This window comes from Salvia miltiorrhiza, chromosome 8, assembly GCF_028751815.1.
Source record: "Salvia miltiorrhiza cultivar Shanhuang (shh) chromosome 8, IMPLAD_Smil_shh, whole genome shotgun sequence".
In the NCBI taxonomy this organism is placed as follows: Eukaryota; Viridiplantae; Streptophyta; class Magnoliopsida; order Lamiales; family Lamiaceae; genus Salvia; species Salvia miltiorrhiza.
This window is the reverse complement of record NC_080394.1, coordinates 37,464,912-37,490,397: the sequence shown is the minus strand read 5'-3', so window position 1 is coordinate 37,490,397 and position 25,486 is coordinate 37,464,912. Positions and strand designations below refer to the sequence as shown.

General features: G+C 37.0%; 2 protein-coding genes and 1 long non-coding RNA gene across 4 annotated transcripts; 1 reads left to right on the top strand and 2 right to left on the bottom strand.

The window, feature by feature from the left end:
- The first annotated feature begins 119 nt into the window (after positions 1–119).
- On the top strand, positions 120–947 carry LOC130996606 (uncharacterized). Its single transcript, XM_057921901.1, has 3 exons — positions 120–189; positions 285–428; positions 521–947. The coding sequence occupies exons 1-3, from the start codon at positions 136–138 to the stop codon at positions 878–880; spliced, it is 558 nt and encodes a 185-aa protein (XP_057777884.1). The 5' UTR covers positions 120–135; the 3' UTR covers positions 881–947.
- A 959-nt stretch (positions 948–1,906) lies between these two features.
- LOC130998427 (protein FAR1-RELATED SEQUENCE 5-like) lies at positions 1,907–2,845 on the bottom strand. Its single transcript, XM_057923842.1, has one exon. It carries the CDS (start codon positions 2,843–2,845, stop codon positions 1,907–1,909), a length of 939 nt encoding a protein of 312 aa, XP_057779825.1.
- A 16,276-nt stretch (positions 2,846–19,121) lies between these two features.
- Positions 19,122–24,118, bottom strand: LOC130996605 (uncharacterized). 2 transcript variants are annotated; one of them, XR_009092692.1, is made up of 6 exons: positions 23,132–24,118; positions 22,968–23,064; positions 21,317–21,366; positions 19,653–19,766; positions 19,471–19,563; positions 19,122–19,327 (listed from the first exon to the last, which is right to left on the bottom strand). It is a non-coding gene; the product is annotated as an uncharacterized LOC130996605 (long non-coding RNA). The 2 variants fall into 2 exon arrangements; XR_009092693.1 differs by having other exon boundaries at positions 23,145–24,118.
- Positions 24,119–25,486: the final 1,368 nt, after the last annotated feature.

Genomic DNA, 25,486 nt, shown 5'->3' with positions numbered 1-25,486 from the left:
TAGTTGATTTAAAATTTCTTATAGTATGAATCTTATTAAATACAAATTTAAATATGTATTTATATAATATTGTAGGAAACCCTGTTTGTTCATGCACATCCACAAAATAAGAGGTCAGAATTTTTCTTTGAGACAATGTCATCGGAGCTGTCACAGTATGACCATACTTCAATATCGAGAGTAGATCTTGTACGTTTCATCAACTCATTTTCACTATTTAGTAGATGTTATATATACGTTTAATTAACAGTTGTGGTTGTGTTTGTTTAAATATGTAAATACAGTTTGTATTCCCTGTGTACGACGGAATGAAATTCTATGCACTAACATTCGATGTGAAGAGAGGGCGAATACTTGTTTTTGATAGCACGAATGTGTTAAAGGAAGATTGTCTCCTTGAAAAATATGGCGTTATTATCGATCACCTGGTATGTTATATAATTTTAATTGATAAAGGTAATTATTGGATGGTTATTGCTGACCTGGTATGGTATATAATTTTGGTTGTTTAATTATGTAGGCAAATGTACTTGGAGAATACTTGCACCTACATGGAGATCCAATTAAAAAAATAAAGATGTTGAAGGCAAAGAAATTTGTTGTCCATATAAAGTGGGGTAACAAAAGTTGCATGGAAGCCAGCGGTATATATCTCATGCGCCACATTGAAACTTATATGGGAGAGACACCGTGCAATTGGGTATGTGGACTTCCCACAAATCCAGAAAGGCATTTGATTAGGCTTCGTACAAGATACTGTGCAACTATGATTGGATGGACAAATAACTACGTCAAGGATGATGTAATGAGGGGTGCATCTACATATTATCAAAATTTCTTGTCCGTTCCAGATGAGAAGATGGAAAAGATATTTGGATGACTTATGGTTTGAATAATACACTATGTTGAAACAAATTTTCTTCCATCATATGATTACATATGATGTACAAGGGGTTAAACAATTTTATTATCATTTAGAACTATTTTTGAATTTGTTTATCAAGCACAACTTGTTTTACGTCTTGTTTTCACGTTTGTAGTGCATTGTTGGTTTTTATTTGCATATGATGAATATAAAATCAAGGAGAATTCTAGCCTAAGAGATTAAATAATTAATGATACTTTAAATCATTATCGACAAACTATATTTTCCTACTCAATGTGATTGACTAATAGTATGCACTTTTTAGAAGTTGTATCAATAATTGCACGTTTTCCATTAACTATAATACTAGTTTCATTTATTCATTTCATTCTTTCTACTCATCAATTTATTAGAACCCAAGTATATATATGCAACAACCACAATCATCCATGCAATATAATAAAAATAAAAGAAAAAATGAATAATTTTGACAAATATGCATAAACATTCAACATCCATGCACCAAATATCACCTTAGATGCAAAATATTACCAAAAAAAAACGCATAATATTTTTTTATTTCAATCATCAAATAATAAACATCAATGCAATACACTCATATATCTGTGCATATTCATTTATTTCATTATTTCTACTCATCAATTTATTAGAACCAATTAGAACCGGCGGAACCTATACAACGACCACCATCATCCATGAAATATAATAAAAATAACCGAAAAAATGAATAATTTTAGCAAATATGCATCAAAATTGAATATCCATGCACCAATTATAACATAAGATGCAAAATAATACCAAACCAAAAAAAGCGTAATAAATTTGGCTATCAAGCATCAAATAACAAATATCCATGCAATACACTCATATATCTGTGCATATTCATGCATCAATTGACATGCATATTGAAAAAACCCAATTTAAAAATGAATAATAAAAATCTTAGTATTCACAATTCAAACAAAACCTCGGAAACAAATTAAACGAAAAACATGAATCTAATCTAATTTAAAAACCATTTCAAATATCACTGTCACTGACATTTTTGTTCTTCGCATTAACTTTATCACAATTCCTTGAATCATGATACCCCAATGTATTGCACTTCTTGCATAGTCTCTTAGGCTTCTGTGCACGCTTCGCTTCTGCTTCTAAGCGGGATTTCTTCCTACTACAACTTCCTTTAGTTTTTGCAACATCCGGAGGGAACACAGTAACAACAGACGGCAATGATGAACCATAGAAATTCTCAATCAATCTTTCTTTAAAAGAAGATGAAGATGCATTACATGATTTTTTGGATTGTTCATCTAAAAAATCTTGCAACATCTTCCTCAAAGATTGAATCGCTTCAACATTACCATCCACAAGTCCAATGCAATTCAAAGCCAAAGAAACCAAACCATCCGTATTTGCTTCACAATTATTAGTTGATGAACCAAACCGATTTTGGCCTACCTGTTTGAAAATTGACGATGCATTCCTTGTCCATCTGTAAACAATGTATTTTTCCGGTATTGTTTTCAGCTTCAAATTGCGTGCAACTGCAATCATATGTTTACACAACAAGCCATTTCTAACAAAGAACTTGCATGAGCACGACAAGTAATCATCAACAATATTGTGGTGTACCTTAAAAATACCTTCTGCATCTTCATCCACATCATATATGTGTCCCTCAGTGTCATCTATGCATTTAGGTATAGTACAAAATGCAGATGCATATTGGATTTCTTTTTGAACCTCTAGGAAAATAGTATTAGTATACACAGTAGCAGCATGCTTCTCAATATCCAATATTGTAATTAACTCAGGGAAAGATGTCTCATCAGCCAAAGTTAATGCATCATGATCATGACGTTGAGTTTCAATAGCCGTCTCAAACAACACATACAGCTCACTTAAACTTGCATGCTTATTTAAGTGACGTTTGAAGAAGCTATTCTCACTTTCAGACATCGAAGTTGTTATGAACAAAGCACTCATGTGCAAATCACGAAAGAATGCAGGAACCCAAAAGCTTCTTAAACGAAACATTTCATCAAACCACTTATGACCCACCAAATTGAATTCCTCAATGAGAGCATTTGTGATGCCCCGCTCTTTTAAATACATATTAGATTAAATATGTGCATTAGTTATAAAATTCTTTTAATTATTTATGGTGATTATTTTGTTCAGATAATATTATTTCAGCAAAAGTCTGTATAAGAGATACAGAGCTGCGATTTAATATTCAGTCATGAATGAAACCAATAATTAAATTTATTGGTTTAACTATACGTTTGAGACTTTGTTTTACCAGTTTATTGATTTAATCAATATTATTAGAAAATTTAGATTTATAACCGATTTTATAAATCGTGTTATTTAAATCAAATTGCTAGAATTATAACTTGAGATCATATGCATAATAATTTTATTATTTCGCATTATATGAGTTAAGGTATTAAGTCGCGAATTAATTCCGACTTTCACGTATTAAATCTCAAGATTGAGGATTTAATTTATATAAATACGACGAGTATTTATTAAACGAGAATTGGAGAATTATTACAGGAACTAGGAGAAACTAGATCACGGCACTACACGTATGTCTCGATTTTTCATCCAACACATCAATTCCTACACTATTTCCTACACTATTCCCTACACTATTCCCTACACTATTCCCTATACTATTCATCTTCCCCTCCAATACACCATTACTGCAGAAGGAGATTGTAAAGATTGCAGATTTCTTCCTGTAGTATATCTGAACTCCATCACACCCCAAAGTCTCCTGTAGGAGAAGAAAATCACGCCAATATCCACAATTTTCAAAAGCTTCAGCACGCCGAGAAAGAAATTTCACGGTAAGATCACAATTGTCAAAGGATGTAAATTTCAACGATCAAATCTTCAAAAGTTGCAACTCCAGGTACCAAAATTTCCACCATTTTGATTCTGTTGTCTGCAGAAACTCCTCTATAAATTGAGGAGAGTTCTGCAGAAGGAAGAAGTGCAGCGAGCAAGAGAGAGTTTGAGATTTGTTTTTTTTTTACTTGCAAGAGCTCAAGTGAGCTCCCTTCGCCGGGCCATTTCTTCGTCGACCGGCCACTAGGCTCTGAACCGAGAACGTGTACTCGTTCCTCCATCTTTAGGCTACCAAACCCAACAATCGAAAGGCCGAAACCTTCTCTATATTTTCCCGACCAAAGGCCACAATATCCTTCGGAGGCCAACGTCGAATTCCCGACTTAGCCACCGGCCAACTTACGGCCTTCGTTTCTCACTATCCTTACGACGAAAAAGGATCGAGAAACCACCGTTGTGTAGCCTGATCTATCTCGCACGAGGAAAACTAAGTCGTAGACCTTCGCGGCTAAACCCCATCGCGGAACGACGACCAGAAAAAAAACCCCGGCAAACAACTTCCATTAGTGCTCACTTGGACAAGGGTAAGTTGACGCCCTTATTTCGATGCATTCCCGTTTCTATTATATTATGAGAAATTTCTGGGGTATAGATGGGAGTGTGATAAATATTCGTACAAAGTTTCATATCATTTGAACTTCGTTTACTACCCTTTTAAAATTCGAGAAGTCTACTGCCCGTATCTGCTAAAACTGTTGTGAGGCAGATGATTAGGTTAATTATTTCAGTAACCATATGTTGATATTTAGCTCTCAAATTTTTATTCTATGAAGATATATGTGTTAGCTATCTATGTATAAAATTTGAGCTCATTCAGGTAACGTTTGCTATTTTTCAAAAATCTGGACTTTCAGTTGGCAGAAACTGCCGAATCTGGTAGGCGATGGGAAAATCGCTATATCTCTTAAACTACTTGGAGTTTTTCAACATACGTTTTTTTAAATTAAACTAGACTCAAAGAGGTTTCTATTGATATAAAATTGGACTCCATACGAGTTCGGAGTAAAAGCAGTTTATTAGTTGAAGTTGAATATATACAGTTTTGTTGAGATGGAAATGATTCAAAATAATTCCTATTAAGGATTTTAAAGTTTTATTGTTGATAAAATATCACTTTTAGTTTATAAATGAGCTATTGAGATATATAAATATTCTGAGAAAGATTTCATGAGAACTTGTTGGTAAAATTATATTAGATGGAATAGTTGATAAATGAAATATTAAAGATTTATTAATTAAATGGTTAAAATATTAAAATTATTAGATCTTCTCGAAAATTTCTTTTATAGTTAACTCCTATTATTATTTTAAAATATTTTTACAAATGTTCCTAAAATCTCACAATGAAATTTTCATCAGGAATTAATATTTAGAATTTATTAATGACTTATTAGTTCTTTTAATAGTAGCAATATTATATATTGATTGGCATTATTAAATGGGGAAAAGGAAAATATTTTATAAATTATTCTTTATTTATAATGGATAAATAAAGGAATAATATAAAATGGGCTTTCCTACATCCTCAAAGGTACATGAAGTATTTCGATAAAAGAAGAACGATTGTATATGAGTTAGATACAGTCGTTTAAGGAAATATGGGTAGTTAGAGAAATGAGTGAATAGTGATTCACTGCATTTGTTGTTATCTTTCTATTATTCACTCGAACACATGTTTCGTGTTATCAAAGGTTCAAATAAACAAAAGCGCCTGAGTAACCTATCGCGCTAAGGAAAGAGAATCATTGTCTTAAGTAGCAAAACACTGCAATCAGGTAGGCATTACTTTCAGTATATATCAAATGAGCTTAAACTGTTACATTCAAGCAAGTTATTTCATGACAAAATCTTTAAGTTAAGTTATTTCAAGTATTGTCTTGCCATAAAATGTTTTAATTTCAGTATGATATCTATCTGATATGGCTTTGCCAGTTATCATGTAATCGAATTCGGGTCTTGAGCAGTTGATAGCTATCCTGCCTTGGCTAGTGTACACCAGTGACCGTGAGTCATCTAGCGGGTTGGCCGGTCAAGTGACCGTGAGAGGTGGCCACCTCTCCGGCATACAGATTCAGATATGATAGATTACAAAAGAACTTAGTCTGATCAGACGAACTTTAGAATCACAAATGAATTTAGTATGCTTAGGGCCTTTTTGAAGTAAAAAACCCTTGGTTATACTATTGAAATGGCATGACAATTTACATTTATTATGTATGTATATGATTTTCGGCATATGTCTACTGAGTACTTTGTACTCAGCCCTGCATGTATTTCTAAATGTGCAGGTTGAGCAGTGATGAGTGATGATGGGGTGTCGTAGCGGAGCTTTGTCATATTTACTAAATAAACTCTTGGCGATACATGTCTTCATACATGTATCACGTTCTATTTCCGCTGCGAACACTCAGTTATGATGCAGTTTATCCTATTATGTTGGATTGTCAAATCAAGTTATTGTATAAACACTTAAATCGGATACTCATGACCGATTACTCGTTATTATCTATATATATGTGTGACTTATTCTCATATGATGTCTAAATCTTAATTTAATTCATTTATAATTATTTATCACCCCTTTCTGTCCCCTCTCCTAATTTCCCTTCCCTAGTCACGGTTTCCCGGCTTACCTATCCTTAGTTAAGTCCGGTCGTGACAGAATGGTATCAGAGCAGTTCGTTTGCTCTGAACCCAAGAGTTATCCCAAAATTTATTCTTTACTGAATACTAGTGTTAGAAAGGTCAGTTGACAAAAGCTCAGCACCTCATCACAACATCCTGCTCAACAGAGAAACAGAGGTAAATATTTATTAAATGTTGAGAAAGTTGTATTTTCAAATGTTTGTACAAGTGCTTAAATCTCATGCTATATGATTGAGTAGATTCCTTGATGAACTTAGATGCGTTAGAAATGTTTGATCACTCTTACAAAGAACATAGAAGCAAAACATATACATGAGTTTAGTTATCATTCATTACAGTTGAAATGAAAAGCACAATAGAAGAAAGAAAATCAGGCGTCACTCGAGGATGTATAAAGATAGAGACATGACGGAGCGTGTCACTCATGATGATACGGGCATAGTTCGAATTGTTCAAACATATCAACTATTGCCTTACCCAATAAATTATTTATTATATAGCTCGTAGTGACAAAAGTGCATTGAATGATTTACCTATTTGTGCAATGAGTTGAATCTCTTTCAACCCTTAAAATTTCAATACATATGTAAGTATTGGGATTATGACTGCACGATCTAGGACTTGAGAATTATTAATTATGCATAAGTCAGAGATTAAGACCAATATTACTTATGATATGATCACGACTTGTGTTGTTAATACATGAGAGTAATTAGAAACCTACTGCTATAATAACTTATTATGAGTTTAATTATAGAACGTCATTCTTTCAAAGATGGCAAGAACACGACGCACCGCTAGAAAGCAAATGACGAGGCGACCAAGTCCTGAAAGTATCCTCAGGGAATACCGAACCTACACACGTTGTTGGAGAGATGACCTAGGAGAGTTCCTCGCCCATTATTATCGACTGTGGAAAGCTGCACATCCCCATGGAGCCACTGGTTATGACGGGATCATGCGCTTGATCTTATTACTTCCACCAGACTGGCAGGGATGGGCTACAGAGCTCGCAGGTGACTACGTACACACTGCAGAAGAGTCGTTTGATCCAGAAGGCGATTTTCCACGGTTCATCGCAGCAATTCACTACACCTATGATGCCTTTGGCAGAGCATTCAGGGGACCATATATGAGGCCAGGAGACCTTGCTCCTGTTGGAGTTCGTCCGGAAGAAAGGACCCCACTTATGCCTACTCAGGCTCCTATAACAGCAGATCCACCCATCCCAGTGCAGAGTGTTTCCCCACAACTGTCTGTTCTCGGTCGTCGATGCCGAAACGACTTCGAGGCCGGGACATCACGTCCAAAAACCCAAAGGAAAGAGACTCCACCACCCCAATCACCAGTCGGTACACCCCCGATACAGCCACCTCCACCAGGGGAAGAGGACCCCATTTACAGTGCGGCCATGAAACAATTAGAAGAAGTCTTGCGTCAAGCACGCGAACTTATTGATAAGGGCAAAGCCCTGGCATGCACTGACAACGATGAAGGTGAGATCTTGCGCCAGGCACTCAAGACTGCTGAAAAGGGGAAAGCTCCAGCCCACGATGACACTGGGGGAAGTAGGAAGAAAACTCCAGGCAAGGCGAGTTGGAAGCCACTACCTGCTCAGCCTTTTTCCCTTAAGAAGGGTGCTACGACCTCCGATGCAGGAACGCCCTGCAAGGATGTGGTGAAAATTCGACTTCTCGGTGGTCGTGTTCAGCTCGGGGCAGAGGGTGAGGAAACAGAGGACTACTACCTGGATATCGACTCCGAAGAGGATCCGGAGGAAGACCCAGAAGAGGATCCGGAGGAAGACCCAGAAGAGGATCCGGAGAAGAGCAAGTCTGCTAGCTCCCATGGATCGATAGTCTAGGGCAGTTGTATTTGCTTGTATGATGTATCTCGAACTCGTGGGTTGTAATATTCATCTATCTAGGAAGTTGTTACTACAGGAACGGTAACTACCTATGGACCGTTCTATAACTCCATATTATTCGAAGAGGCCTCTAGGAGGCAGAATCTTTAAGTACTTATATATAAATTCACGCCTTCAGTAAATTCGTGTGTTAAGTACTTATTATATTTCGTTGATTTAAAAGTTTTGCATACGATATAGCTAGTACAAGGAATTGAAGAAGCAATGAACGAGTGTTAGAATACATCTACCATGTACTAATAAACATATTATATTGACTTATCAGAATGCCACCAAAGAGAGGACGTCCAAGAGGTGGGAGAAGAATCCCACAAAATGATGAAAGAGGTCCAGAACCAGGGCCAGAACCAGAAATAGCTCCACAACCAATACGGCCAGAACGTAGAATAGAGGAATTGTTTTTACGTCAAAACCCACCTGTATTCAGCGGTACAGGAGATCCAGCTGAGGCTGAAACTTGGGTGCGTGCAATCGAACGCATCTTCAACTTTCTGCGCTGCACCGACCAGGAACGTTTAACCTGTGTATCTTTCCAACTGACGGGATCGGCTGACTTCTGGTGGGAAGCCAGAATGAAGACAATGACAGCTGATCAACTAGAAAACCTCACCTGGGAGCAGTTCAAGATTGGGATATATGATAAATATATACCCAAAAGTTACCGAAAGAAGAAAGAGATGGAATTCTATAACCTGAAACAAGGGAGGATGACGGTTACACAGTATGATAGGATGTTTTGCGACATGTCCAGATATGCCCCAGAACTAGTTGATACAGATGAGAAAATAGCTGAAAAATTTTGTGCCGGTCTGAGGCATGAAATCAGGATGGCTTTGGCTAGTCATGGAGGGTTGTCGTATACTGAATCCCTCAGTAGAGCTCTAGACATTGAGGCAGCAATGCCATGGGAAAGACCAGTGGCAACACCTATGCCACCACCCCCACAAGCCCAATCCCAGAACTACAAAGGGAAACGAAAATGGGAAGGCAATTACAATGGCCAAACTGAGAAGAAACCATGGCAGGGACAACCACCCCAGCAACAGGGCTTTGGAAGGCAAGTTGCTCCTAATCAGGCGGGGAACAACCAACAGAAAACTTCACCCTGCCCAAAGTGCAACAAAAACCATGGTGGAATCTGCAAGGCTGGCAGTGATAGTTGTTACATCTGTAACCAGAAGGGGCATTATGCAAATCGTTGCCCAAATAAGCAACACGGGATGAGCTTAAGGCCAAACCCACCATTCCAAGCCCCACATCTGAGAGCTATCCAAGCGCTACCCCAGCCACGTCATCTGCAATTGCCGCAGCCTCAACAATCACATCAACCACAGCTGCCACAACCACAGCCACGTCAGCAGCAACAAAAGATGCAACCGTATCACGCAAGAGCCTATGCTATCAAACAGAACCAGCCCGAGAAAAACCAGGGAAACCTGGCAGGTATGGGCATGCTACTCAACACACCTGTTGTACTTCTGTTTGATACGGGTGCTTCACATTCTTTCATTGCAAGTGCATGTGTGGACACCCTAGGACTCAAAATAGAAAGATCTAATCAGGACATGAGTATCTCTTCACCAATAGGAGAAACAATGACAGTAACGCATGTTTGCTCGAACTTAGAATTGAACATAGGATCACTAGAGGTCATAGCAAACAACGTATATGTTATACCGATGTCAGACGTTGATATAATCCTAGGAATGGATTGGCTAGCTGAAAACTACGCTACAATCTTATGCAAGGAGCGGAAGATCTCTTTCAAATTTCCAGAAAAAAATGCTTGGGAATTTCACGGGACAAGAATGGGTAGGAGAATACCAATTATATCCACCCTACAAGCAAGAAAGATGATGAATAAGAAGGACTCTCAGGCATTCCTCGTGTACCTAAACGGGAAAGCTGAGACAAAAAGAGCAATTGAAGATGTGGATATCGTACGAGAATTCCGTGATGTGTTTCCAGAAGACTTGCCAGGATTGCCACCTAATAGGCAAGTGGAATTTACCATAGACTTAGAACCGGGAGCGGCGCCAGTATCAAAGGCACCGTATAGGATGGCTCCAAAAGAATTGGAGGAACTAAAAATTCAATTGCAGGAACTACTGGACCTAGGTTTCATCAGACCTAGTGTATCCCCATGGGGAGCACCAGTTTTGTTTGTCAAAAAGAAAGATGGCACCTTGAGAATGTGCATTGACTATAGAGAGCTGAACAAGCTAACACTCAAGAACAAATATCCTTTGCCAAGGATAGAGGATTTGTTTGACCAAGTTAGGGGTGCGAGTGTATTTTCAAAAATCGACTTGAGATCTGGCTATCATCAACTGAAGGTCAGACAAGAAGATATACCCAAAACAGCTTTTCGAACAAGGTATGGCCACTACGAGTTCGTAGTTATGCCATTCGGGCTAACAAATGCACCAGCTGTATTCATGGATCTCATGAATAGGGTTTTTCACCCCTACTTGGACAAGTTCGTCTTAGTGTTCATAGATGACGTCCTCATCTACTCCAAAAATGAAGAAGAACATAAAGAGCATTTGAGGACCACTCTACAAACGCTAAGGAATGAACGACTCTACGCCAAATTCAGCAAATGCGAGTTTTGGCTGAAAGAAGTCACATTTTTAGGACACATCGTATCATCAGAAGGAATCAAGGTAGATCCTGCCAAAGTGGAAGCAGTACAAGAATGGAAGTCGCCAACAAATCCAAACGAGATCAGGAGTTTCTTAGGATTGGCTGGCTATTATCGAAGGTTTATTGAAGGATTTTCGAAAATAGCAAGGCCAATGACGCAACTGCTCAAGAAGGGGATCAAGTATACTTGGACGGACGAGTGTGAGGAGAGTTTCCAAAAACTCAAGAAGATGCTAACTACTGCGCCGGTTTTAGCAGTCCCCGAACCAGACAAAGAATATGTAATCTACACGGATGCGTCCAAAAATGGACTAGGTTGCGTGTTGATGCAAGATGGCAAGGTAATAGCATATGCATCACGACAACTTAGACCTCATGAGTTGAATTATCCGACTCATGATCTGGAACTAGCTGCAGTAGTACATGCATTAAAAATCTGGAGACATCACCTATATGGAGTTAGGTGTGAGATTTTTACTGATCACAAAAGTCTGAAGTACTTTTTCGAGCAAAAAGATCTAAACATGAGACAAAGGAGATGGCTCGAATTAGTAAAGGACTATGACTGTGGTATTAACTACCACCCAGGCAAGGCTAATGTAGTAGCCGACGCATTAAGCCGAAAAGTCTCGTCAAAATTAGGACATCTTCTCACGAGAGAAGTTGAGCTTATAAAAGAATTTGACAAGATGAAGATAGAAGTGATTAAACCACCTGGAACTATAGCAGGCGTTGTTGAGACAATATCTAGTTTAAGAAAAATGGTGGTAGAAGCACAAAGAAAGGATGAGAAGATGGAAAAATTACGGGAAAAGATAAGATTAGGAGATCTCAAAGATTTCCAAGAAGCACCAGACAATGCCATACTCTTTGAAGGAAGGATATGCATTCCTCAAGATGAAGAACTTAAGAATAAAATCTTGAGCGAAGCCCATGATACCCCTTATACTGCCCACCCGGGAAGTACTAAGATGTATCAAGATCTAAAAGAGAATTTCTGGTGGGAAGGAATGAAACGAGATGTAGCCTCGTTTGTTGAACGATGTCTTGCTTGCCAGCAAGTGAAAGCCTTACACCAAAGGCCTTACGGGGAACTACAACCCTTGGAGATACCAGAATGGAAATGGGATGATATAGCAATGGACTTCGTCACAGGATTGCCAAGATCCAAGCGAGGTAACACGGTTATATGGGTCATTGTGGACAGACTTACGAAGTGTGCGCACTTTATACCAATCCCAATCACCCATGGATCCGACAAGTTAGCTCAACTTTATGTTAGAGAAATTGTGCGTTTGCACGGAGTGCCAAAGTCAATTACATCGGACAGAGATTCCAAGTTCACATCCAGATTCTGGATCAGTTTACAAAAAGAACTGGGCACAAGATTGAATTTTAGTACAGCTTTTCACCCACAGACAGATGGTCAGTCTGAAAGAACGATTCAAACATTGGAGGATATGCTGAGGACAGTAGTGCTAGACCAGGGTGAAAACTGGGAGCACATTTTGCCACTCATCGAGTTTGCATATAATAATAGTCACCAAGCGACTATCGCTATGGCACCCTACGAAGCACTGTATGGGAGAAAGTGTAGATCGCCACTTTATTGGGATGAAGTGGGCGAGAGAAAAATCCTAGGGCCAGACACAATAGGTGAAATGATTGAAATCGTTCGCCAAATCCGACAGAGGATTAAGGAGGCCCAGGATAGACAAAAGTCATATGCTGATAAACGCCGAACTGACTTACAATTTGAGAATGGAGAAAAAGTCTTTCTGAAAGTTTCTCCATCAAAAGGGATCATTAGGTTCGGAGTTAAAGGGAAACTTAGACCCCGATTTATAGGACCCTATGAGATCCTAGAAAGAATAGGCCCAGTGGCTTACAGGCTGGCATTACCGCCAAGCCTAGGAAATGTCCATAATGTTTTCCACGTATCACAACTTAGGAAGTACGTTTTCGATCCAAGGCACGTGATACACCAAAATGAGATGATCCTTAATCCAGACCTGAGCTATGAAGAAAGACCCGAAGCGATTTTAGATAAAAAGGTGCAACAACTCCGAAATAAATCAATCACCTCAGTGAAAGTTCTTTGGAGGCACCATGGACAAGAAGAAGCTACGTGGGAGCTCGAAGACAAGATGAAAGAAAAATATCCAGAGTTGTTTAACGAAGGTATGCAAATTTCGGGACGAAATTTATTTTAAGGGGGGTAGTATGTGATGCCCCGCTCTTTTAAATACATATTAGATTAAATATGTGCATTAGTTATAAAATTCTTTTAATTATTTATGGTGATTATTTTGTTCAGATAATATTATTTCAGCAAAAGTCTGTATAAGAGATACAGAACTGCGATTTAATATTCAGTCATGAATGAAACCAATAATTAAATTTATTGGTTTAACTATACGTTTGAGACTTTGTTTTACCAGTTTATTGATTTAATCAATATTATTAGAAAATTTAGATTTATAACCGATTTTATAAATCGTGTTATTTAAATCAAATTGCTAGAATTATAACTTGAGATCATATGCATAATAATTTTATTATTTCGCATTATATGAGTTAAGGTATTAAGTCGCGAATTAATTCCGACTTTCACGTATTAAATCTCAAGATTGAGGATTTAATTTATATAAATACGACGAGTATTTATTAAACGAGAATTGGAGAATTATTACAGGAACTAGGAGAAACTAGATCACGGCACTACACGTATGTCTCGATTTTTCATCCAACACATCAATTCCTACACTATTTCCTACACTATTTCCTACACTATTCCCTACACTATTCCCTATACTATTCATCTTCCCCTCCAATACACCATTACTGCAGAAGGAGATTGTAAAGATTGCAGATAGTATATCTGAACTCCATCACACCCCAAAGTCTCCTGTAGGAGAAGAAAATCACGCCAATATCCACAATTTTCAAAAGCTTCAGCACGCCGAGAAAGAAATTTCACGGTAAGATCACAATTGTCAAAGGATGTAAATTTTCAACGATCAAATCTTCAAAAGTTGCAACTCCAGGTACCAAAATTTCCACCATTTTGATTCTGTTGTCTGCAGAAACTCCTCTATAAATTGAGGAGAGTTCTGCAGAAGGAAGAAGTGCAGCGAGCAAGAGAGAGTTTAGGAGATTTGTTTCTTTTACTTGCAAGAGCTCAAGTGAGCTCCCTTCGCCGGGCCATTTCTTCGTCGACCGGCCACTAGGCTCTGAACCGAGAACGTGTACTCGTTCCTCCATCTTTAGGCTACCAAACCCAACAATCGAAAGGCCGAAACCTTCTCTATATTTTCCCGACCAAAGGCCACAATATCCTTCGGAGGCCAACGTCGAATTCCCGACTTAGCCACCGGCCAACTTACGGCCTTCGTTTCTCACTATCCTTACGACGAAAAAGGATCGAGAAACCACCGTTGTGTAGCCTGATCTATCTCGCACGAGGAAAACTAAGTCGTAGACCTTCGCGGCTAAACCCCATCGCGGAACGACGACCAGAAAAAAAACCCCGGCGAACAACTTCCATTAGTGCTCACTTGGACAAGGGTAAGTTGACGCCCTTATTTCGATGCATTCCCGTTTCTATTATATTATTAGAAATTTCTGGGGTATAGATGGGAGTGTGATAAATATTCGTACAAAGTTTCATATCATTTGAACTTCGTTTACTACCCTTTTAAAATTCGAGAAGTCTACTGCCCGTATCTGCTAAAACTGTTGTGAGGCAGATGATTAGGTTAATTATTTCAGTAACCATATGTTGATATTTAGCTCTCAAATTTTTATTCTATGAAGATATATGTGTTAGCTATCTATGTATAAAATTTGAGCTCATTCAGGTAACGTTTGCTATTTTTCAAAAATCTGGACTTTCAGTTGGCAGAAACTGCCGAATCTGGTAGGCGATGGGAAAATCGCTATATCTCTTAAACTACTTGGAGTTTTTCAACATACTTTTTTTTAAATTAAACTAGACTCAAAGAGGTTTCTATTGATATAAAATTGGACTCCATACGAGTTCGGAGTAAAAGCAGTTTATTAGTTGAAGTTGAATATATACAGTTTTGTTGAGATGGAAATGATTCAAAATAATTCCTATTAAGGATTTTAAAGTTTTATTGTTGATAAAATATCACTTTTAGTTTATAAATGAGCTATTGAGATATATAAATATTCTGAGAAAGATTTCATGAGAACTTGTTGGTAAAATTATATTAGATGGAATAGTTGATAAATGAAATATTAAAGATTTATTAATTAAATGGTTAAAATATTAAAATTATTAGATCTTCTCGAAAATTTCTTTTTATAGTTAACTCCTTTTATTATTTTAAAATATTTTTACAAATGTTCCTAAAATCTCACAATGAAATTTTCATCAGGAATTAATGTTTAGAATTTATTAATGACTTATTAGTTCTTTTAATAGTAGCAATATTTATATATTGATTGGCATTATTAAATGGGGAAAAGGAAAATATTTTATAAATTATTCTTTATTTATAATGGATAAATAAAGGAATAATATAAAATGGGCTTTCCTACATCCTCAAAGGTACATGAAGTATTTCGATAAAAGAAGAACGATTGTATATGAGTTAGATACAGTCGTTTAAGGAAATATGGGTAGTTAGAGAAATGAGTGAATAGTGATTCACTGCATTTGTTGTTATCTTTCCTATTATTCACTCGAACACATGTTTCGTGTTATCAAAGGTTCAAATAAACAAAAGCGCCTGAGTAACCTATCGCGCTAAGGAAAGAGAATCATTGTCTTAAGTAGCAAAACACTGCAATCAGGTAGGCATTACTTTCATATATATCAAATGAGTTTAACTGTTACGTTCAAGCAAGTTATTTCATGACAAAATCTTTAAATTAAAGTTATTTCAAGTATTGTCTTGCCATAAAATGTTTTAATTTCAGTATGATATCTATCTGATATGGCTTTGCCAGTTATCATGTAATCGAATTCGGGTCTTGAGCAGTTGATAGCTATCCTGCCTTGGCTAGTGTACACCAGTGACCGTGAGTCATCTAGCGGGTTGGCCGGTCAAGTGACCGTGAGAGGTGGCCACCTCTCCGGCATACAGATTCAGATATGATAGATTACAAAAGAACTTAGTCTGATCAGACGAACTTTAGAATCACAAATGAATTTAGTATGCTTAGGGCCTTTTTGAGTAAAAAACCCTTGGTTATACTATTGAAATGGCATGACAATTTACATTTATTATGTATGTATATGATTTTCGGCATATGTCTACTGAGTACTTTGTACTCAGCCCTGCATGTATTTCTAAATGTGCAGGTTGAGCAGTGATGAGTGATGATGGGGTGTCGTGCGGAGCTTTGTCATATTTACTAAATAAACTCTTGGCGATACATGTCTTCATACATGTATCACGTTCTATTTCCGCTGCGAACACTCAGTTATGATGCAGTTTATCCTATTATGTTGGATTGTCAAAATCAAGTTATTGTATAAACACTTAAATCGGATACTCATGACCGATTACTCGTTATTATCTATATATATGTGTGACTTATTCTCATATGATGTCTAAATCTTAATTTAATTCATTTATAATTATTTATCACCCCTTTCTGTCCCCTCTCCTAATTTCCCTTCCCTAGTCACGGTTTCCCGGCTTACCTATCCTTAGTTAAGTCCGGTCGTGACAGACGTACCAGTATAGACAAGTAGCCAAGACAAACTACTTTCATCTATACCGCATCCTAAACCAATAACTTGTCCTAGAGTTATTTCGGCTGTGATCATTTTATATCTCTTAAGGTTATTCCAATTATATGGTCTTCTGTGATCTACAACACACCATATAATCTACTTATATAGAGATAAAGAACATACATATGCAATCATGAACACAATCAGATAGGAGATTAAAACAGTGAACATAGGAATCATTGTATACAAGCATAAAAGGTTCTTGCTTTCAGTATACAAATCCAACAATCTCCCACTTATACTAAAGCAAACTTTTAGTATACAATGTGTCTAGATACTAGCTATTACAACAATCACTTCACTTCTTCTCCCACTTATACTGAAAGTTTTCTCTAAGTGGGTGGCATCAACCGCAATCCCATCCCTCGAGCATGCTTCTCGTAGGCCTTTTGCGGCAAGCTCTTCGTGAAAGGATCAACTAAGTTCTCCAAAGTATCAATCTTCTCCACCAGCACATCTCCTCTGTTTACGATTTCTCGTATGATGTGGTATTTTCTTTCTATGTGTGTGGTCGCCTTGTGGGTCCTGGGTTCCTTAGAATTTGCCACTGCACCCGAATTTAACTTACTTAAGTACCCACGCTTCACTCACGTCGAATTTCTCACTCCTAGCACGACCTTGCACTAGGATCTCACGGAGTCAGAGTACCTTCCTGAACTCCTTTTCCACTCAAACACTCGGTTTCTTTCTTACGAAAGGAGGTTTGAAAAACTTGCCAACTAGACTTCAAAGAACAAGTTCTTTGGAGCAAGTTTTGACCTGGGCTTCTGGGTAAACAGATATATGCCTAAGGTCTAAGAGAATGTGTGTAATCAATAGTCACTGATTTTGGCTTTGGAATTCTCTTCTTCGATTCAAGCTTTGGAGAGATTAAGCTTTGGGCTGAGTAGAAATTTCAGCAGAGCTTCAGCTTAAGTCGTTGAATCGGTGAAGATTGAAGTTGAACCTCGAGCGCTGTTTATTGGAGAAGTCTTGAATTGATCCGTTGGCGGAGAACGTCTTCAAGATTTCTTCCGTTGGAGAGCAATTCGAATTTGGGCTGAGGCTTCAATCTTCGAGGTTCCTTGTTTGGTGGAAACGGCTCTCTTGAGGGACAGGAGATGTGACGTCTCTGATAAAGTAGCCACCAAATAGGAATGACCTCTGCAGAGAGGGATGATCCTGAGATCTCTGTATTTAATTCGGCTGTACTGTATAAGCACGTGGCTTCCTTTGAACGTTGAAAGTTCAGTCCGAGGAAGAATGTTTAACTGATACTTGACTTTAGTATCAGTCTGTTGAGTCCTCGAAGCACGCATTAAGTAATCAGTTCTGAACTGATTCTTCAACTGATACTTCAGTTGGTATCTTCAGTCTTCAGTCATTCAGTCCTTCAGTGTTTAGAACTGCTAACTATACTAGAAACGAACTCTAACACTTGAGTTCAAAACAGTTCTAGTCTATTACAAATTAAACATAAGGATTTTGGTATCATCAAAATAAAACCTGATATTTCATGGGGTTGCCAACAGTTTCCTCTTTTTGATGATGCCAAAACCTTACAGCACTTCTAAACAAAACAAAGACTGAACTCAGAGCACAAGTTCTAAAACAGGGTGAAAACAATTCCCCCTTAACAATAGAACCTAATAACTTGTACTTCAGAGTTAAGAACACAACAGTCACTACACCAGAAGCGCTCATACTTAACGGATTTTATCCGTTATGTATGTGTAAAAACATCTGTAATGTATAATGGTGTAATGTATGTGAAATTTATACATAACGGAGATATATCCGTTATCTATTACATTATACATAACGGTGATATTAAATATATAACGCTTAATAATCCGTTATGTATGAGTATTTTTTATAACGTTTCTGATCGTAATGAAAGTTAATATTTATCCGTTATCTATACATTTATACATAACGGATTTTATGTAATAAATAACGTAGGTTATTCTGTTATCTAAATCATTTTACATAACGGTGAGAATCCGTCATGCATGTTATATTAAACCGTTATCTTTATATATATACATAACGGTTTTTTATTTATAATTACGTGTTTAATCCGTAATTAAATTTGTATTTCTTTGTTATTTATTGATTTTTACATAACGGTTTTCTTCATATACATTACACTCATCTGTGTGATCTTTGAATGTTATAATAACATCAAATCGATGTTTAGATAACGTTTTTTAACGTTATGTATGTTTTAATACATAACAGTTATATATTTTAAAATTTTCGTTATGTATGCTAATGACAGCTTTTAATTATAATTGATTTGCAATTAAAATTAATTCTAAAACAACAAAATAATAAAAACCAACCAATCATATGTAACCACCATCCAACCATATAACTTCACAAAATATTTGTACAATCACCAGACAAAATATACTCATCCAAAATATTTGTACAATCACAGTTTACAAAAACATAAGTTCTAGCTAGTAGTGCTTAATTCTAAAGATTGATTACAAAACATCACTTCTCCTGCCATATCTCTATTTCACTTCATGGAAAGCATCTGTAGGAGCATCTGTAGCATAAAACAGATAGTATATATATGAAAAACAGCTGCACATGAAAGCTAAACTAAGAACATAAATAGGAGAAACACCAAACTTATAGCTTGTACTAGCCTAATTCACAGGAGCATCAATTATTAAACTTTAAACATACCTATCCAGCCAATGCATTCTTAATCAGACACCTTGCCCATTCTTCACGAACCTCGTTCAGTTGGTTTTGAGAATAAGTAGTAACACCCTTAAACTACGAATACAAACAATCACCAATATATTTTATCAATAACTACTAATACTATGTTAAACAATATTAAAGTATAATGTATATAACAATACCAGTGATGACAAGTGAAAAGTTGAGGCTGCCGTATTTTGAGACCCTTCGATAATATCTCTCATAAACCTCATCACAAAGTAGCCACATTGCTTATCATCAGGTTGTGTAGGGCCCTACAATTATTACATTAATAAATAGGTAAGGCTGCGTTATATGCTTCCCCAGATAAAGCTGCGTTGCCAAGCCAAACAGAGGATTGAACAAGAATTTAAATTTCCACAGATAACAGTAGCCAGCATTATCCATCAAAAGAACTTAAGATATTTAATATCGCTAAGTACCTGTTTTTTGATAAATTGAGGAGAAATTTGTGATGTACATTTTAGCAGGAGTGCAATTCTCTAGAACCTCTTTTGCTAAATTACAAGAACAGTTGGAAGATAGCAATAATCAATTTATTAAGCAAGTTCTTGTAGAGCATCACAACAAATCCTACTCCACTATTACCTAAATGATATCCAACCAAAAATTCCATGTAGACTTATCAGAATAAAGCCACAAAACTGATCAGTAATTTAAGCATACATACCTTTATAACTTCCCAATTTGCTTTTTTCATTTTCTTTCCATTTTTTGCAGTGACCATGCTTAGCGCACTTCAAAGGAAATTTATATAAAGTTAACATTTACATCAAATAAAAATAGCATAGATGATGCATTATTTGTATAATCAATTGAATGAATCAATTGCGCTCTGCTATGACTAACTTCCACTTATGGAGGCTGCCAAGCAATATGGAGGGGTGCTGGTCATGGAGGCCAGAAGAAAATATCGCTTTTAAACTTGAGGTTGCAACTCATATATAACTATATTTATATTTATAGCTTAAGATTAAGATTATGATTTTTCTTATATATTAATCTAGCTTCGTTTGCTACTGCTTCTTACATTATTTTGCAGACAAAATTTGGTTTTTTTGGAGCATATTAAATGAGCTTTTCGCATTTTTCGATTAAATGGACAATGTATTTATTTATTGTCCTACATCATCTTCCAGTTTCATCTAAATATACAAATTTTAAAGAAATTACATCCCGTTATTAAATGCATCACCTAATCTTTATTATATATTCAAGTATATATAACTTTGCATGACAAGTCAAGAGAAATGGGCAGAAGCCACCGTCCATCTCCTCGCTTTGACAGCAGCTTTCTCAGCCTCTCTTGGTTCAGTTCCAAAATTTAAGACCTATAAACTCATTAACTCTTTTCAACTTAAACTTTGATTATTGTAAAACTTATAAACTTGTGATTTAGATATTTTATTATGATTTTGAGCTAGAGATTTCATGAACATTTCAAAAGCTAGGCCTCATTACCCTAAAATATTGACTTAGGCTTACATGCTCGTTCTGTCAGTTTCTTCGACAACAAACTGTAGTCTATTAAAAGATCATGATTCATGATAAATCTTCAAACTAAACTAAATGGTAAGCATCAAAACACACAACACAAACACACATACCACATATAATCGGCTCCAAGCCATCGCCACAACAACAAATGGAATGGAACAAGCCATTCCCCAACCTACTCTCCATATTGACTACCTAGATACATGCTTATCTATGATACATGCTTATCTATATATGATATTTACATAACCATGGCTGCCAGTTGAGCCATGGTGCAAAACTAAAAGCAAGAGGATATAAAACTAACCTTCAAGCTAATCTCTGCGCCAATTTCTCTATCACCGTTTACCTTCCAACCTAAAACAATACAAATGAAAATAATAATTAAATTCAAAAAATATAGAGTCATTCTTCAAGTCATGGAGTAACTGAAAATCTCATATCCTTGTAAATGTGAGGTTCTAACAAATACTACTAGACAATTAGAAAACTAAAAAGAACTAAACAGGGGATAAGTTGGGTACACCCAAATCTCAAGGATGAGAAACAACCAATTAGAAAAAGAAGAAAAAAAAAACGAACTTGCAATTCTAGATTCTGCAATATGGAGGTGTTCGTAACCCTCATTTATAGCAAATATACTGTGAAATTCAGACTTCAAACACCACCAAATCTCAATATGAGGAGAGGCTAATATACGGCAAACATCATGCTTACTTGACATATTATAAATAAGACCAACTCCTTCAAATTACAATCATTAAGAATAGTAATACTAAAGTACTCAGAGTAATCATCAATTTATCAATTCTGTTCTCGGCTCATCAGAGCAGTTCATAGGCGACACAGGCAGATTTACTATCACTACACCATCCAAAGAAATATTTAATATCTCCAAATTGATGCTGCTCAAGAACGGCCGTGGAGGAATTGTTGAATTTTGACAGATGACAGTGAAAAAGGGATTTGCACTGCATTTGGAACCAATTACAAAAGGATAGGGAATGGTTACTTTTCCACACTTTTCTTGACAGTTAATCTTCGAAAAAGATACTGCAAGAGCTGACGTTATGGCAAAGCATATGGCTGAAAAGACTCGGATTATCGAAGCTAGCCTCGTTGCTGTTAACATGTTTTGATCCAATTATATATAGATCGAGGAAAGTTTGATTCATATATGAAAAACTATCAAGTACATATTTCCTACATAATCAAATTTAAAGTATCATTATGCAGTAAACAAAGGGCCAAAAACAAAGAGTTAGGAGAAAGAAAAAATCATCCAGATTACCCTACAAGGCAACCATACACTTTCAACTCTAAACTCTTGTTTAAGTTAAATCCAGTATGATCATGCACGAAGAAGCTAACCATGATAGGAAAAAAAATGTTTTAGTGTATCAAAATTTTAATTGGAACTGAGGAAAAAAAACAGCACAAATAAAGAGATAACATGGTTAGACCATCAATCTGTCAAATAAGTATATTAATTGTTGTGTCAATAATCATATTCGTATCCAAGTATGTATTTATACCTTCTTTCGTGGTTCAATAGTTGTATCTTCGAGACACGAAGGTGATTTCAATTAGTGAAAACAAGTCCTTAAAACCAAATCAGTAAATGTCCGGTTGGACAAGGTGTGAAAACCCAACACGCGAGTGTAAAATCGAGTTATGGGGCTGCTAAATCGGTACAAATTGGCAAGTGAAAAAGAAAAAATGAAATTCAGATCCTTTACCCAACAAAAATCAATTCTTCAAAATCAAAGTACATGCAAAACCCCCATTATCAAGTACAGGCAAAACCCTCAAAATCAAAGGTAAAAAATGAGTCTTTTCAACACAAATCAGAGCCCTTTCCCAACAAAAAATCAATTCTTCACCTCAAACCCTCATGATTAATCGCAGATACAGAGAGAAAAGGTGCTCAAATTCAAGAAATTGCTCTAAAGAATTACCTGTTTTTTCTTTTTCCGACGACCACTGTTATTCCTCCGCCCAACTCTGTTCGTGGTGGCTGATATAGTTACTTCCTCTTTCGAAGCCCTTCTCTCTCTATATCCAAACAATAAGTAAGAAGAGAAATATGCAGAGACACAGAGAGGATTGTAAAAAATTTCACCTGAAACGCTGACCTCGTCGTCGACGACAGCAGAGGGAGTCAGAGGACGGCGCTGCGGAGGGCTTGGTGGCGGAGGGCTTGGTGGCGGCGCTGCGGAGGGAGTCAGAGGACGGCGCTGCGGAGGGCTTGGTGGCGGAGGCGTCAGTTGTGCGATAGTGGGGTGGGACGATCGGTGGTGCGACGGTGGGGTGGGGTAGGACGGTAGGTGGAGAGACGGTGGGGTGGGGTGGGACGTCAGGTGGCGCGACGGTCGGGTGGGGCGGTAGATGGCGGTGCGAAGCTGCTGTGTTTTCTTCTGTTTAGAGGGAATTGATACTTAGGCGTGAAAATTTGAGCGGGACTTAGGCGCTGTTGTGTGTTTCTTCTTTTTGCTGCGTAAAGGTTATAGGGTGAATCTTTGTTTACTCAATTTTTTTTTTCATTTGTTTCACTTTTATTATTAATTATTAATTAATTCTTGATATTTAGGTTTTTAAAAATATTTTTAGATTTTATATATCTGATACTTAATGAAAAAAATAATTATGAGTTTTAATTTTTTTAAAGTCAGTATTTACAAATAGATTCATATTATAGAATAATCAATTTAGTTTTTATTTTTAAATATAATATAGTAATAAAAAAATTAAAAAATAATGTTTATACATAACAGTTTTCAAAGCGCTTATACATAACGGTTTAATAAACCGTTATAAATAATACTCATATATAACGTTTTTCGTAACGTCGGAATAACCGTTATAAAAAGATGATCATAGATAACGGTCGGCTTAACGGTTTTGTAATACCGTTATGTATGTAACTAATAGATAACGCTCAAACTTAACGGTTTAACTCAAACCGTTATCTAAGCATTTAGACAACACTACATAGATAACGGTTTTTCGTCAAAACCGTTATCTTTTCCAAAAATGCGATCATACATAACGGTTTTTAGAAAAAACCGTTATGTATGAGGTGTTATGTATGTGCATTTTTGTAGTAGTGAGTTCAAAATAGGAACGAGGATAAAGACATAAAACCATAATCAGAGCCTGGACAAAAAGTTATTGTCTTCAGGTTGAGATCAAAATGAAGTTCTTTTCATTTCAATCATCTGACTGATGAGACATCAGTCGAGGTACAGAGCAAACTTACAATGGAGTACGAAAGAAAAAAAACAAAAACTCATGGGAAAACCCATGGACTCCAGCAGTCTGGCTGCGCTTTGAACTTCTTGATCTTCATCTTCTGTCTTCAATCTTCATGTTCCTAAGCTTGTTCTATTCCCACTTGTTTTCCTTCAACTTGAGGTCTTTACTGGAACGTCATCCTTACAACTTCTGGTGATCCTTTAGCTTTACCATCTTCAGACAAGAAAGAAGATCAGGGAAAACTTTTGAGAAGGTTTTTCTCTGACTTCTTACTTTTCCTCCCTTTTTGGCAACATCAAAAAGAGAGTTGATGATGGAGGCTATGATCAAATAGGACTTCAACTCCGACTCTCAAGCACTTGTGGGAGAACTTGAGAAGAGGAGTGGTCCTTAGATGCAGAAGGATGAGGACTCCAGTGAGGGGAGAGGAAGATGAGAGGGGAGACGGAGAATTGAAGGAAAGGAAAATATGCATAGCATTTCGGAGATATTCATGAAATGCGGCTATGCATACGAACCTGAGGGAGAGGAAGAGAGACAAGGAGCGGTGGGGAAGAGGAATGAAAGAGGTGAGGCGGGAGATGAGAGAAATGCATGACGAGCCTTTGGTGAAAGAAGTAATGCAAAGGGCGGCTCGTCCTACATGTAAGGGATGGATGTGAGGATGGAAAATCGAATCAGTGGTAGTCGTGAGGACTAGCACTGTCGATGTTGCGCTGGCTGACAACAAGCTCCTGCTCATTGTTGTTGCACCACATGGAAGCTTTACAAAAGGTGCAAAGCTTGCCTGAGGAACAGGTGAAGACCGTCTTCTTGAGACAGGTACTTCAAGCCATATGGTCCGAGCATGAGGATGGAAAATGCTCGCGTCGATGGATACAAGTGAGAACAGCGCAAGCTTTGACGTTGGAGGGACGTTGAGTTCCAGTGGAAGGGTCTGGTGAAGACCAAGTATGTGAGCGTCATTCTTCCACTCCATGACTTTGCAGTCATCGAATTATCCTAAGTCGGAACAGAAATTTTCTCTGCAATTTTGAAAGAATTTGAAATTTTCTCACAGTGAAGGCTGTGGAGAGTTGTTAGTTGATGCAGAAAATGTCACGACCGGCCTTAATTAAGGATAATTAATCCGGGAAAACCATGACTGGGGAAGGGAAATTAAGAAGCGGGTTTAGAAAGGGGTGCATAAAAGAATACTCAAAGAGTTTGAATATGCGTGAAA

Coding starts and splice junctions, on each gene's coding strand:
- LOC130998427 (XM_057923842.1), bottom strand. CDS start 2,845: ATGTCTGAAAGTGAGAATAGCTTCTTCAAACGTCACTTAAATAAGCAT.
- LOC130996606 (XM_057921901.1), top strand. CDS start 136: ATGTCATCGGAGCTGTCACAGTATGACCATACTTCAATATCGAGAGTA. Junction 190..284: donor CAATATCGAGAGTAGATCTT/GTACGTTTCATC, acceptor ATGTAAATACAG/TTTGTATTCCCTGTGTACGA. Junction 429..520: donor GCGTTATTATCGATCACCTG/GTATGTTATATA, acceptor TTAATTATGTAG/GCAAATGTACTTGGAGAATA.